The sequence below is a fragment of the Zingiber officinale genome, chromosome 6B (assembly GCF_018446385.1).
Source record: "Zingiber officinale cultivar Zhangliang chromosome 6B, Zo_v1.1, whole genome shotgun sequence".
Lineage (NCBI taxonomy): Eukaryota > Viridiplantae > Streptophyta > Magnoliopsida > Zingiberales > Zingiberaceae > Zingiber > Zingiber officinale.
This window is the reverse complement of record NC_055996.1, coordinates 94,830,228-94,843,485: the sequence shown is the minus strand read 5'-3', so window position 1 is coordinate 94,843,485 and position 13,258 is coordinate 94,830,228. Positions and strand designations below refer to the sequence as shown.

The following is a 13,258-nucleotide window of genomic DNA, read 5'->3' as shown; positions in this document are numbered from 1 at the left end:
GCAATGCCCGAACAAGACAAGTCTTCCTCAACCACAGCCGATACAGTATGGAGGCCAGCCAGCACAGCTACATCAGATGCAGGCCATTTTAGATGGTCCACACATCAGCCAGGGCAGACTAGAAGCCCCTCCAGCTACGACGAATGCAAGGATCTACTCGTTACAGGTCAGATTAGTATTTTACAGCAAAGTGCAACTGTTTTATTCGATACTGGGGCAACCCATTCCTATATATCCAGGGCATTCGCCGAAAAGTTAGCAGTACCCCCAGAGGTATTCAGTGGTCAATTTTTGACGACGCTACCTTCGGGAGAATTTATGGCGTCTACGCACTGGCTCCGGGCCGTGCTAGTCAGTATAGCCGACAGAGAACTCTTTTGTGATTTGATAGTGCTAGATATGACTGATTACGATGTTATTCTTGGAATGGACTTCCTGATCAGATATGGTGCCTCTATAGAGTGCCGTAAACAGAAAGTCATATTCTAATATGAAGCAGGAGTACAGTTTGAATACGTCGGGGAACTGAAGAGAAAAGCCAAAAAGTTTCTCTCAGCCCTAAAAGCACAAAAATTAATGGATTCAGGATGTACGGGGTTCCTAGCACATGTAGTCAGCACCAGTCAGGACAAGGACCAACAGCTAGCCGAAGTCCGAGTCGTATGTGACTACCCAGCAGTCTTCCCTGAGGAGTTACCAGGTCTAGCACCAGACAGGGAGATTGAATTTGAGATAGAACTCATTCCCGGTACAAATCCTATCTCCAAAGCACCTTATCGCATGGCTCCAGCAGAACTGAAGGAACTGCATGAACAATTATAGGAGCTGCTTGACAAGGGCTTCATACGTCCTAGTCATTCACCATGGGGAGCGCCTATATTGTTCGTGAAGAAGAAGGACGGGAGCATGCGCCTGTGCATAGATTACAGAGCACTGAACCAAGTCACCATCAAGAACAGGTATCCTCTTCCCAGAATAGATGACCTGTTCGATCAGCTAAAGGGAGCAGCAGTGTTCTCTAAGATAGACATCAGATCAGGTTATCATCAGGTGAAAGTTAAAGAAGGGGATATACCTAAGACAACATTCAGGACCAGATACGGACATTACGAGTTCGTAGTTATGCCCTTTGGCATGACCAATGCTCCAGCTACTTTCATGGACCTCATGAACAGGGTATTCAGAGAATACTTAGATAGGTTCGTTATCGTGTTCATCGATGACATCCTTATATATTCAGGAACTCAGGAAGAACACGCAGAGCACCTGAAAATAGTGTTGCAGACCCTTCAGCAAAATCAGTTGTACGCCAAGTTCACGAAATGTGAATTTTGGTTAGATCAGGTGTCCTTCCTGGATCACATCATCTCAAAGGATGGTATTATGGTAGACCCCAATAAAATAGAAGCTGTGAGTAACTGGAAAAGACCTAAGAATGCCAGTGAAATCAGAAGCTTTTTGGGATTAGCCAGTTATTACAGAAAGTTTGTAGAGGATTTCTCCAGGATAGCCTCACCACTGACAGCTCTCACCAGGAAGAACAGAAAATTTCAGTGGGCAGAGAACTGCGAGAACAGCTTCATCGAGCTAAAGAGGAGATTGACCAGTGCACCTATTCTGGCTCTACCAGCAAACACAGACAACTTTGATATTTATAGTGACGCCTCTAAATTGGGACTAGGAGCAGTACTGATGCAAGATGGTAAGGTGATCGCCTATGCCTCCAAACAACTCAAGGAATATGAGAAGAATTACCCTACTCATGACCTTGAGCTTGCAACAGTAGTGTTCGCTCTCAAAATTTGGAGACATTACTTATATGGAGCTCAGTGCAGAGTGTATACAGATCACCAGAGTCTGAAGTACTTCTTCACTCAGAAGGATCTGAATATGCGACAGCGTAGATGGCTTGAGCTGGTCAAGGATTATGACATAGACATCCTCTACCACCCAGGAAAAGCCAATAAGGTGGCAAACGCACTTAGCAGGAAGTCTGATGCTACCAAACTACCCCTAGCAGCCATGTCACCGCCCCTACAGAAGGAGATCACAGATTTCGGTCTCGAACTTATAGTGGGGCAGCTCTCTACAATGACCTTAGCATCTACCCTACTTGGTGATATCCAAGCAGCTCAGGAACAGGATCCTGAAATTCAGAAAATCAAGCAAGGGATAGCAGAACCAGAAAGTGGAGAGTTCAGAATGGCTAACAGTGGAGCAGTGTATTTCGGTGACAGACTCTGTGTTCCAGATCAGGAGGAACTAAAGAGAAAGATTTTAGATGAGGCTCACAGGACTCCTTATGCGATGTATCCAGGCTCCACCAAGATGTACCAGGACTTGAAGACACGTTTCTGGTGGCCTGGGATGAAAAGAGACATCGCTAGATATGTCAGCACCTGTCTAACCTGTCAGAGGGTCAAGGCAGTACATCAAAGGCCAGGAGGAGTTCTGCAGCCTATCCAGATCCCAGAATGGAAGTGGGAAGACATTTCTATGGATTTCATAGTGGGACTACCCAGAACCACGAGTGGTTTTGATACCATCTGGGTAATAGTTGACAGGTTGACTAAATCAACCCACTTCTTAGCTATCAGGATATCCTACTCCATGGAACAGCTAGCTCAGTTGTATCTCAAGGAGATCGTCAGACTGCATAGAGTCCCATGAACCATTATTTCAGACCGAGACAGTAGGTTCACATCACACTTCTGGGAGTGTGTACAGTCAGCATTAGGCACTAAGTTAAAATTCAGCACAGCTTTCCATCCTCAGACAGATGGTCAGACGGAGCGAGTCAATCAGGTACTCGAAGATATGCTCCGAGCATGTGCCCTAGATTTCAAGGGAAGTTGGTGCAAATATCTTAGTTTAGCAGAATTTGCATACAACAACAGCTATCAGGCCACCATCGGCATGGCACCTTACGAGGCTCTCTATGGGCGGAGGTGTAGATCTCCAATCTGCTGGTACGAGAGTGGTGAACAGAAAGAACTAAAACTAGCAGATACCACAGCAGCTATACAGCAGATCCGCCAGAGGATAGAGACAGCTCAGAGCCGTCAGAAAAGCTATGCTGATACACGGCGCAGACCCTTAGAGTTTTCAGTTGAGGATTCAGTGTTCCTCAGAGTAGCTCCCATGAAGGGAGTAATGCGTTTTGGGAAGAAGGGCAAATTAAGTCCCAGATATGTGGGATCATACCTTATCACTAGAAGAGTTGGCAAGGTAGCATATGAGTTAGAGCTACCCGAGGAGATGTCAACCATCCATAATGTATTTTATGTCTCTATGCTGAATAAGCATATCCCAGATGCCACCCAGGTGATTGAGCCCCAGTCGGTACCAGTCCGCGAAGACCTCAGCTATGATAGTCGACCTATTCAGATAATAGACCGAGCAGTTAAGAAATTACGGAACAAGGAGGTACCGTTAGTAAAAGTCATTTGGCAAAGTCACATAGCAGAAGAGGCAACTTGGGAGACAGAAGCCAGTATGAGACAGAAGTACTATCTTATTCATGACTACTTTTATAATTGTAACGCCCGAAAATTCTCAAAATGATTTTTGGAAATATTCTATGATTTTTCTGGAATTTTAGAATATTTTTAGGGAATTTTTAGAGTAGCGGAAGTAGCAAAAATAAATGAAGTCGTAAAATAGCCTACGCGGGTTTTGAACCCAAGACCTATTGGGTCCTACGACTTATAGCGGACTCTAGTAATCAAGTGAACCCAGCAGAGCCGTGCTGAAAGGGAAGGGAAACAATTATATTTATATTTAAGTTGGGTGAATTTAACCACTTAATATAAATAGGAAATTAAAAGAGGAGTTATTAGATTTTATTCGTGACTTTCCTCCTCCTCACCCTAACCTCACGCCGCCCCCTCCCTCTTCTTTTCTCTCGGCGCACCAAGAAAAGGCTAGGGTTCCGCCCCTAGGCTCTAGGAGCACCTTCCGGCGACGACCCCGACACGAGGACGCTTCCCTTCGCGAGAGGAACACGTGGACGCGGGAAAATCGTCGAGAAGATCGTCTCCACCGGGAATTTAGCGATTTGAATCGTAAGAAACCTAGCACAGGAGGTAAGAAACCCCTCACCGGCAGTATAAGTAGCTTTCGTATGAATTTTAAGCTTCAGTTTAGTAGTATGTAGACTTTCGGCACAAAGGATGCGAACTAGCGCATACTAAGTGTTCGAATAAATTGTTAGCACAGTTAAAATGCAACTTAGGCATTTTATTAGCTTAGATAAATACAATGGAAGCATTTTCACAGCTTATTTAGTCTTGCTACAGCTTTTATAGGACTAGATGCCCAATGGGTGAGCTCCCACAGTCGCCTCTAGGTTCAGACAACCTAGCTCTAGGTTCAGATAACCTAGAATGAGCAAGACAAGTAATAATTAGCTATGTTCAGTATTTTACTTTCTCAGTGGCACTATACTGGATTAGATATCCCTTGGGTTGGGCTCCCATAGTCGTCCCTAGGTTCAGCTAACCTAATAAACCCTACTAGATTCGAAATTTGCAATCCCGGGTTTAGTTAGGGATGCGCGCACAGCAAGTACAGTTGCCAGGCCCAAACAGCAACATGATTATGTATTTTCACTTATTATATATAGTTTTCAAACTCTCACAAGATTGTTATGTGAATGCAGTATAGCCTCAGCATTAGTCTAGCATTAGCTTAGCTCAGCTTTCTGTATCAGATTAGTTTTCCTATTGATACAATGTGATAGTTATGATTAGCTTTATTGCCATGATTAGTTCGATTTCTATGTGTTGTGTGCCATGCCATGCTTAGCATATTCAGTAAACATATATTTCAAATAGCATGTTTTCAAAGCATAAATTGCATCGTATGCATGTTTTGTGAGGTAGATGGTTTCTTACTAAGCATAAAGCTTACAGATACTCTTTCCTTATACTGCAGATAAAGGGAAAGGAAAGATGGACTAGCGGAGGCTGGAGGGCAATGCGATGAAGATGTGTGTGGATGGAACTTGGAATAAAGACCTTGGAGGAACTAGAAATAAATCTGAAACTTTAACATTTTATTAAGTTGTTACTTTCCTTATTTCAGTTATTTTAATGCTATGAATCATGAAAGACCTGGTTAGATTGTTAGTGTTCCTGCTTAGAATGTCAGTTAGTGTTATTGGGATGTTTATGGTCATGTTAGAACTTGTGTGTGTGAATTTGGCACGAAACAGTGCTGAAATCAGACTGGTGATACGAAATCAGAAACCCCAATCGATCGGCCGATCGATTGGAGGCTTCTCAATTGATCAGCCGATCGATTGAGAAGTTCGTACCGCGAACAGTAAGCTCCTGGATCGATCAGCCGATCGATCCAGATGCCTTCGATCGCGAACAGAAAGCCCTGGGATCGATCACTGGATCGATTGGCCAGTCTGGATCGATCAGCCGATCGATCCAGAATATTGCTCGAGCACAGTAGCGCGCTGAATCGATCACTGGATCGATCCAACCTAAGTTCCGCATTCAGTAGCATGCTGGGTCGATCACTGGACCGATTAGACCATTCCAATCGATCCACCGATCGATTGGGACGCCTGATAGCAGCGGGAAACCCCTTATTCCAGTTCCTTGACCATGGGGAAGGTAATATATGACATGAATAGTTTGATTACATCCCTTAGCACATATAAAATAAAGAAATGATAGTAGTTTAGCCAAGCTTTAATTAGTACAACTTCCGCACCTAGACTTAGTGATGGTCATGGATATAGCTTAGCACAGCATATTGTGACGGTCCGACCTTACAGTCTAGCCAGTAGAAGGCGGGCCGTTACACCTTAGTAAAAGGATCAGCAAACATATTACATATAGGGATGTACTCAAGAATTATCTTTTTCTTGTGAACAATATCCCTTACAAAATTATACTTAATTTCTATATGCTTACCTTTGCTGTGATATTTGGGATCTTTGGTAAAAACTATAGCATCTTGACTGTCATAAGACACTATAATAGGACTCCCATTGTCGTCAGCAATCTTTAGATGCTTTAGAAACCTTCTTAACCAGACAGACTCTTGTACAAGCACTGCATAAGCTATATACTTAGCTTCCATTGTCGGCAGGGCTACACAACCTACTTCTTGCTGTTCCATGAGATGACGCCACTATTCAGCAAGATGGTATAGCCAGATGCAGATTTTTTGTCATCAAGGTCCCTTGCCTAATCTACATTTATATAGCCACTCAGGCTCATATATGATTCTTAGGAATAAAGACAATAATCCGCTGTCCCTTTGAGATATCTAAATATCCTCTTCACTGCTTTCCGTCTTGATCTTGGGTTTGACTGGAAACGACTAACTAAGCCAATAACATAATTTATATCAGGACGAGCACACAACATAGTGTGTATTAAACTACCAATTACACTAACATATAGTTTTTTCTTCATTTCGACAATCTCTTCAGGAGTCTTAGGATATATATTTTTGCTCAGAATAGTACCTCTCGTTATAGCTGCTTCTTGTAATATTCTATTGTTTCATTTCAACCATACCATTTTGTTGAGAGGTTTTAGGGCACGAGAATTTATGGTGATAATAATTATTTAACCAAAATTCAGTAAACCAATATTTTTGAATTCTCCTTTATGATCACTTCTTATTGTTTTAATTTTTATATCTTTTTCATTTTCTATTAATTTACATAAATTATTAAATTGTTCAAATGTTTTATTTTTATATTTTAAGAATTTTACCTAAGTAAATTTTGAATAGTCATCAATTATTACTAAGCAGTGTTGGTTCCTATTTAGTGACTTAGCCCTATGTGAATCGAATATGTCTAATTGTAGAAGTTCAAGTATTGAGTTAGTTGAACTTAGATTAGTTAATTTGTAAGATGATTTGGTTTATTTTCTTTTTTAGCAAGCATTACATATTGTGTTTTCTAAGTTCTTTAATTTTGGTAGACTCTTAACTAAGCCATTTAGACTTATTTTAAAAATGAGTCTTAGGTGAGTGTGGCCTAGCTAGTCTCCTGTGCCACAACTTAATTTTCTCTTGTTATGTTAATAGACACTTAAGTGAAAAGCTTTGTAGATTAATTATATAAATATTATTTTTCTTTATTCTCTTAAATATTATTTCAGGATATTCAATGTTTTTAATCAGACATTTAAGAGGTAAAAAAGTTACTAAATTATTAGTGTCACACAATTGACTAAGTAGGTTGAATTCAAAATTTTCAACTAGCAAAATATTACGAATAACGAAATTAGAATTTAATTCAATATTATCTGTTCCGATTATCTTAAATTTATTATTATTTTTGAAAATTACCGATCTTGAAATGCTACAATTGAATCTCAATTTTATAAATTTCAATCTGTCTTCAATTATGTATATGAAATACCCACCATCCAAAGCTCAATCTCGAGACCTCAGGAGAACCTCTAAGGTCTAAGAGCACCTCTAAGGTCTAAGAGCGATGAGAGCTTCTTGAGACCCTCAGTGAAACTTTGAAGTATAGGAAAGCTAAGAGAGAGATCTTGGATAGACCAATGAGGTTTGGGGAACTGAGGGCGAGAACTCATGTCTTGAGACCTCATGTGTACCTGAGGTCAGGAGAGAGGTCAGGAGAGAACCAGGGGAGGGACCTCATTGTAGATCTACATCTACAGCTCCCTTGGGATAGTTTCAAAGGCATGCTAGAGGGTAAGTGGTGTGATGAACGTTCAGCTACTAGGAGTCCTTTGACCCAACATTGTAAATTGAGGGGTTCCGAGCAGCACTTCCATTGTACTGGCAATCAAATGATTTAGTTAAGCTGAAGTAATGAGCTAGCCTCACCTCTGTTTCTAGATTGTTATGCATGGTTTGGTTGCATTGACCAGTGGAGATCTAAGGCTCCTCCGGAATAGCTCTTCTAGTAGACATCATCTCATCGTTTTGACTCAATTTAATCAATTTCCCATAAACATCGCCGAAATGATAATGTGAAAATCTACCAATGAGATAGGTGTTGAGGTGGATTCGATGATGCGGAGGTCTACCCTGATTTGAGGCCTACCGACGCGGTGGGTGCTGAGATGAGGGTGTCGTTCGACCTACCCAGCACGGTTTGTCTTGCACTACTAGAACAAACGTCAAATCTCCTTTGATGTTTAAGTCACTAGAGGTGTAGTGAGTAGTGAGTAGTGAGTAGTGAGCAAAATATATTAGAAAGTTGGTGATCCCCCCTTAAAAACCAACATATACCTTGGTATTTATAGGTATGAGTTTGAGAATTACCTATAGAGATTATGACCATGATATTCAAAAAATCATTTAGCCATTTCAGTCATTAATCTCAACTGGTTGATCATTAATTACAGTTGCTTTAATTAATGTCAATCGCTTGGTCATTACTAGCCATTAACTCTAAAAATGATAAATACAGAGGGACCACATGGGGATCGCGGGTCAAAATACTTTATAAAAAAAAAATTCAGTTCTCTCTCCAAAATACAATTCCAAAAGTAAATTGGCTTTTAAAAATAAAAAGCAAACAAAATACTTTTTTTTTAAAAAAAAAATCTATCTCATTGCCTTTGAAAATTATTTTATGCAATTATTGAACCAGAAATATAAAGCAATTATGTTTACCCCTCTTTCCATAATATATTAAAATATATCCTCAAATCCTATTTTATGTACCAGATTTTCCTTTCGTTTTTTTAAAATAAATCATCCAAACTTTTTAATTATAACACAGTCAAAGAATCCTTCAAACACTCAATGCATTAGACCCAGTGCCTACTGTGTATAAAGAGAACAACCCTCCACCTAATTGATTCATATGCCTAACAAGTAATGACCAAATCCATTTTCAAATTCTTTTTTTGACCGGGCAGTGTAACGGATGGTTTGATTTCTAACTACACTATACTCCAGGCATTTTTCTTTAGTGAAATGATAAATCTAATATATTGAACGATTAGACTTATTATGAATAGTCAATGAAAAATTTTATAAGACTGAATCAATTATCCTCATAATTTAATAGTTGGTGTAGCTAAAAAACAAAAAAATTAATTCTAGATCTAATCTACTAATCAATAAAATTTATTCATTAGTCTAAAGCATACTTACTATTTTAATATTAACAGTTATTCGTGATTTATTTTTTTCATATTAGATTTTGAGATGGATTGATGAAACGGAATCATATTGTACTAACTTGAGCTAGAAGGAAGGAAAAGGATAAGTTAATTTTGTAGACTTTTTGATGTTGAGAGCTTAATTAATATAGAAAACCATGATGAAAGGTCTCTTCTACCAAATCCAACAACTAAAGAAGTCACATCAATTAATGTCATTTATGAAGAGTAACAAAGAAGGGATTTTGTTTTTGTTATTTTTTAACAAAAATTTTGATGTCATTTTCCATGTCGTCTCAAAATTATTTATAGTTAGAAATTACGGTGTAAATTTTGGAATCTTTTGACAAAAATTTTGCAGTGCGCGAGCTACTGCTCTGCTTCTGTCGTCGATGGAGAGGTGCATCCGTTTCTTTGGTTCTTTCTTCCAACTCTCATTTCCGTGATTCGCGAGGAAAAGAGCTGCCTTTTGCTGTAGTTTTTGTTCTGAATGACTGTGGGAGCTTCAATTTTTGTGTTTATTAGGTTTTAATTGCTTTAAGTTTGATTTAGGAGCGGATTGATTTATCGTCCCTTGAATGGGCATTGCAATTCCAGTCTAGGTTTTTTTTTTCTTGAGATTCCTCTCTTTGTCAACGCTGCAGTTCTTTGTACTGGAATTGGGACTTCCATTTTTCGGATTTTATTCTTGGCTAGGTCGTGGATAGGCAGCTCACTGGCGATTACATGACAGAGTTTTAATCCTGCGGATAACCTTGTAATTTTCTTTTACCGAGGGGTCGGAAGGGAATTGAGATTTCACCTCTTTTTCTTATAAATCTTTGTTGTAGATTTGCGTCTCGTATGGAAGATCATCTGGTGCTGTATGTTGATCGACTCATGCTGCTCGGGAAAAATGGAACGATGCCGGCGGATGAAGGTCCCTCTTTATCCAGGGTAGCTGAAGGACATGATATGCCTGTCCTTGCTAACTGCTAATCTTCAATCGATGTAGAAAACAGTGCTGCAGATGAGGGAGACCAGCTTCTTCAGATGGCGGAGTGTCGTATCTGCCAAGAGGAGGGTTTATCGAAAGACTTCGAGATCCCTTGCGCCTGTAGCGGCAGTCTGAAGGTCTAACATATTTCTTTGATTTATTTTCTGGTTAATTTTAGAAATTTCATTCAAACCAACAGAAAAAGGGGAAGGGGGGAACAACATAATGCTAGTGTTCTTAAACAAATTGTATGAAATTCACTACAAAAGTTTCTGGGTTGACATCCGAGTGAAACCAAAGTACCCGAGATGAAGTTCATGGTCCCATGATTTATGTACAGTTTCACCACATTCTAAAGCATGTGGAAATCTGATTTTTCAACCTAATGACTTGCAAACTATCAATTGTATTTATCAAGGAAAAATTTAGATGCTTGCTAGCCATTGTTAAGAGAGAACTGCGTCAAACAGCCTTTTCGGTGAAAACTTGACGTATATTATCATCCTTCTACATTTATGAAAAAATTTATTTGACTGAATTTGTAATAATTTGCAAGGGATGGACACTTCAGCTATAAATTCAGTTGTTGCATAATATTTCTTTTAGAAAAAAAAAGGATTCCCAAAAATGTCTATATGATGTTCGGTCTTAGGAAGTGATATCATTTTGTAATACTAGGGTATTAATCTTTGAATAACTACTGTCATTGAGAAAAGAGTTACTTATCAGAGAGATCTGTCTCTCTAACTTCTATGACAAGGCTATACAATTTCTCTCTAGTCAATGAAGTCTTGTTATCTAGTAAATTGGTGGTTATTTTATTATCCTTTCGCATGAATCATGATGATCTAAATTTCTTGTATGTTCAGTATGCTCATAGAACATGCGTGCAGCACTGGTGCAATGAAAAAGGCGATATAACCTGTGAAATCTGCAATGAGGTAGTTATAATTTTGAGCACGCACTCAAAATTCTCCATCTATATTTATGGGCATTGCAGTTTTGAAAGAAAATTTGATCATTTCTCTCTTGTGGAAGTTAATGAGCATCAGTCCTCAACTTTTTAGAGGATGAAAAGACAGTTTTTCCTAGACCACACTGCTCTTCTAGTTTGGTCTATGTTCAGTGATTAGTTTTGTTTTTCTCCAGAATCCAAATCTATCTTAGACTTCTAGTCACTGTTCTTAGCTTTTATTAAAACTATATACTAATATTCTTCAAGCATAAAGACTTGCCTGTAGCTAGCAGTCCATGCATCTGAATTTATCCTCATGGTATACAGCAATACACACCTGGATACTCTACACTGCCAAGTGCTCAATGTACAGTTGATGCCAGGCAAGTCTCTTATCTATACCAAAATTAATTTCAGGTCATGTAAACTTCTCAAACTTCATGCGCATCATTTTTCTTTTATGTTGTACAAAATAAAACCATGAAATTATTTCTATTAATTGCAGTGGTGGATTGACTATCTCAGGATCCCATTTGGACTTACACGACCCTTGGTTTCTTGCAACAACAGCAGCCCATCGCCACTCTCTTGAAACTGAGTATGATGAGTATGATTCTGCTGAAGTCAGCGGTCCTGTTCTTTGTCGTAGTGTTGTTCTGATGGTGAGTCTTAATGAGTCACAGGGAAGTATTATGTACTTGTTAAATCTGTCCGTGTAAGAAAGTTACAAAATTCTGTTTGTTATGGTGTTTTTACTATAAGAATATAATGATTACTGAGTTAAAAAAGGTATAACAATGTTTCTGGACATTCAAAATTAAGTTGGTTGCTATTGTTCCATTCACTTGTTTCAAGAATTCATGTTAGTTATGATGAAGACTAAATATTATAGAAGTTTTTACTTTTGGTTAACTAAGCTCATTTGATCATCTTGAGACTAGTATACTTGTCACACGCTACAAAAAGCATTTCCATTCTAAATATTAGTTAGTTCTTGCCTTGAGGAGACAATTATCTGGTTATCTATTTGATATTACCATCTTTGAAAATCATAGTATCCATGTAAATCTAGGTTATTTACCGGTCCATTGGGATCTAAATGGCTATGGTTTTTGCTCGCAAAAGTGTCCTTTTTACCCCATTGTCTACTGTTAAAATGGCTTCACTTAAAGCAAATTTTTTATTGCTTTCTGCTTGATTTCTGAGTATACATCCAAGTTCTGGTGCAAAGTTATAGTGGTTTTGTATTCCATTGCAGTTATTAAGTCTCTTATAACATTCCAATTATACATCCAAATTATGGTGCAAAGTTATAATGGTTTGTGTCCCATTGCAGTTATTGACTCTCTTATTGCTACGGCAAGCATTCAGTATTTCTGTTGTTGTTGAATTTGATGATGGCGATGATGACGATGATGTTTCGACATATTTTTCAGTGAGCAGAGTTTTGGATTCTTTTATTTATTTATATATTAGCATTTCCTTCTTGCTCACTCATGTGACCTTTGACTGGTTTAGATTTTTCTTCTGCGTGCTATTGTATTTCTGTTGCCATGCTACATCATGGCTTGGGCCATTAGCATCTTGCAGCGCAGATGGCGAAGAAAAGTGAGTTTCTCTGAGTGCATTATTAGTCAATTCGTTCATCTTGCACAGAACATATTTTGGAAAATAGTAACAACATTTTTGTTTGACCTTTACCCTCAAATACATAGTTCTTGTTGCAAACTGGAAACACTGATTCTCCTAACTTATATTGCATCTAATAGTTATTTTAAAAAAAAAATATTTTGCTCTCTATTGATTGATTTGAATCTGGCTGCTTATTGTCATCTTATATACTCAGGAAGCAGCTGCATTAGCAGCAAATGAAGCTGCATTAATATTGCAGCAGTCTGCCCTATAAGGAAGGCATTTGCAGGTCTCACTAGCATCTGAGTGACTCACTTCAGACTGAGCTCCCTCATGAAGCTTCCAACTTGCCAGAATTTAATTTTTTTTCTTTTTTTTAAATATATAAATGTTTAAGGTTGATAGTGGTTAATCATTGGTTGAAGTGTACACACAGCCAAGGGAGATCAGTTGGTTCTTACCTTTTTAATTGTTTACTTTGTATCTTTCACGTGTATATGATCCTGACTTGTTTTTTCAGGAGAAAATTACTGTCTTTATGAATATATTCAATAATTCTCCCTTCGATTA

The 13,258-nt window shown here is 38.6% G+C and overlaps 1 protein-coding gene across 4 annotated transcripts; it reads left to right on the top strand.

Annotated features, from left to right (window-relative positions):
* The first annotated feature begins 9,350 nt into the window (after nucleotides 1–9,350).
* Nucleotides 9,351–13,258, top strand: LOC121993232. 4 transcript variants are annotated; one of them, XM_042547942.1, is made up of 10 exons: nucleotides 9,354–9,525; nucleotides 9,770–9,882; nucleotides 9,956–10,044; nucleotides 10,120–10,238; nucleotides 10,971–11,042; nucleotides 11,384–11,439; nucleotides 11,562–11,718; nucleotides 12,393–12,491; nucleotides 12,575–12,664; nucleotides 12,903–13,258. In XM_042547942.1, exons 3-10 carry the CDS (start codon nucleotides 9,969–9,971, stop codon nucleotides 12,960–12,962), a joined length of 729 nt encoding a protein of 242 aa, XP_042403876.1. In that variant the 5' UTR covers nucleotides 9,354–9,525; nucleotides 9,770–9,882; nucleotides 9,956–9,968; the 3' UTR covers nucleotides 12,963–13,258. The 4 variants fall into 4 exon arrangements, with proteins under 4 accessions (XP_042403873.1, XP_042403876.1, XP_042403875.1 ...); XM_042547941.1 differs by having other exon boundaries at nucleotides 9,354–9,650; XM_042547939.1 differs by lacking the exon at nucleotides 9,770–9,882 and having other exon boundaries at nucleotides 9,351–9,525.

What these genes read in the sequence shown, in the direction of transcription:
- LOC121993232 (XM_042547939.1), top strand. An exon ending in AACGATGCCGGCGGATGAAG is followed by an intron (nt 10,045 to 10,119) that starts GTCCCTCTTTAT and finishes CAATCGATGTAG; the next exon opens with AAAACAGTGCTGCAGATGAG. An exon ending in GTCGTAGTGTTGTTCTGATG is followed by an intron (nt 11,719 to 12,392) that starts GTGAGTCTTAAT and finishes GTCCCATTGCAG; the next exon opens with TTATTGACTCTCTTATTGCT.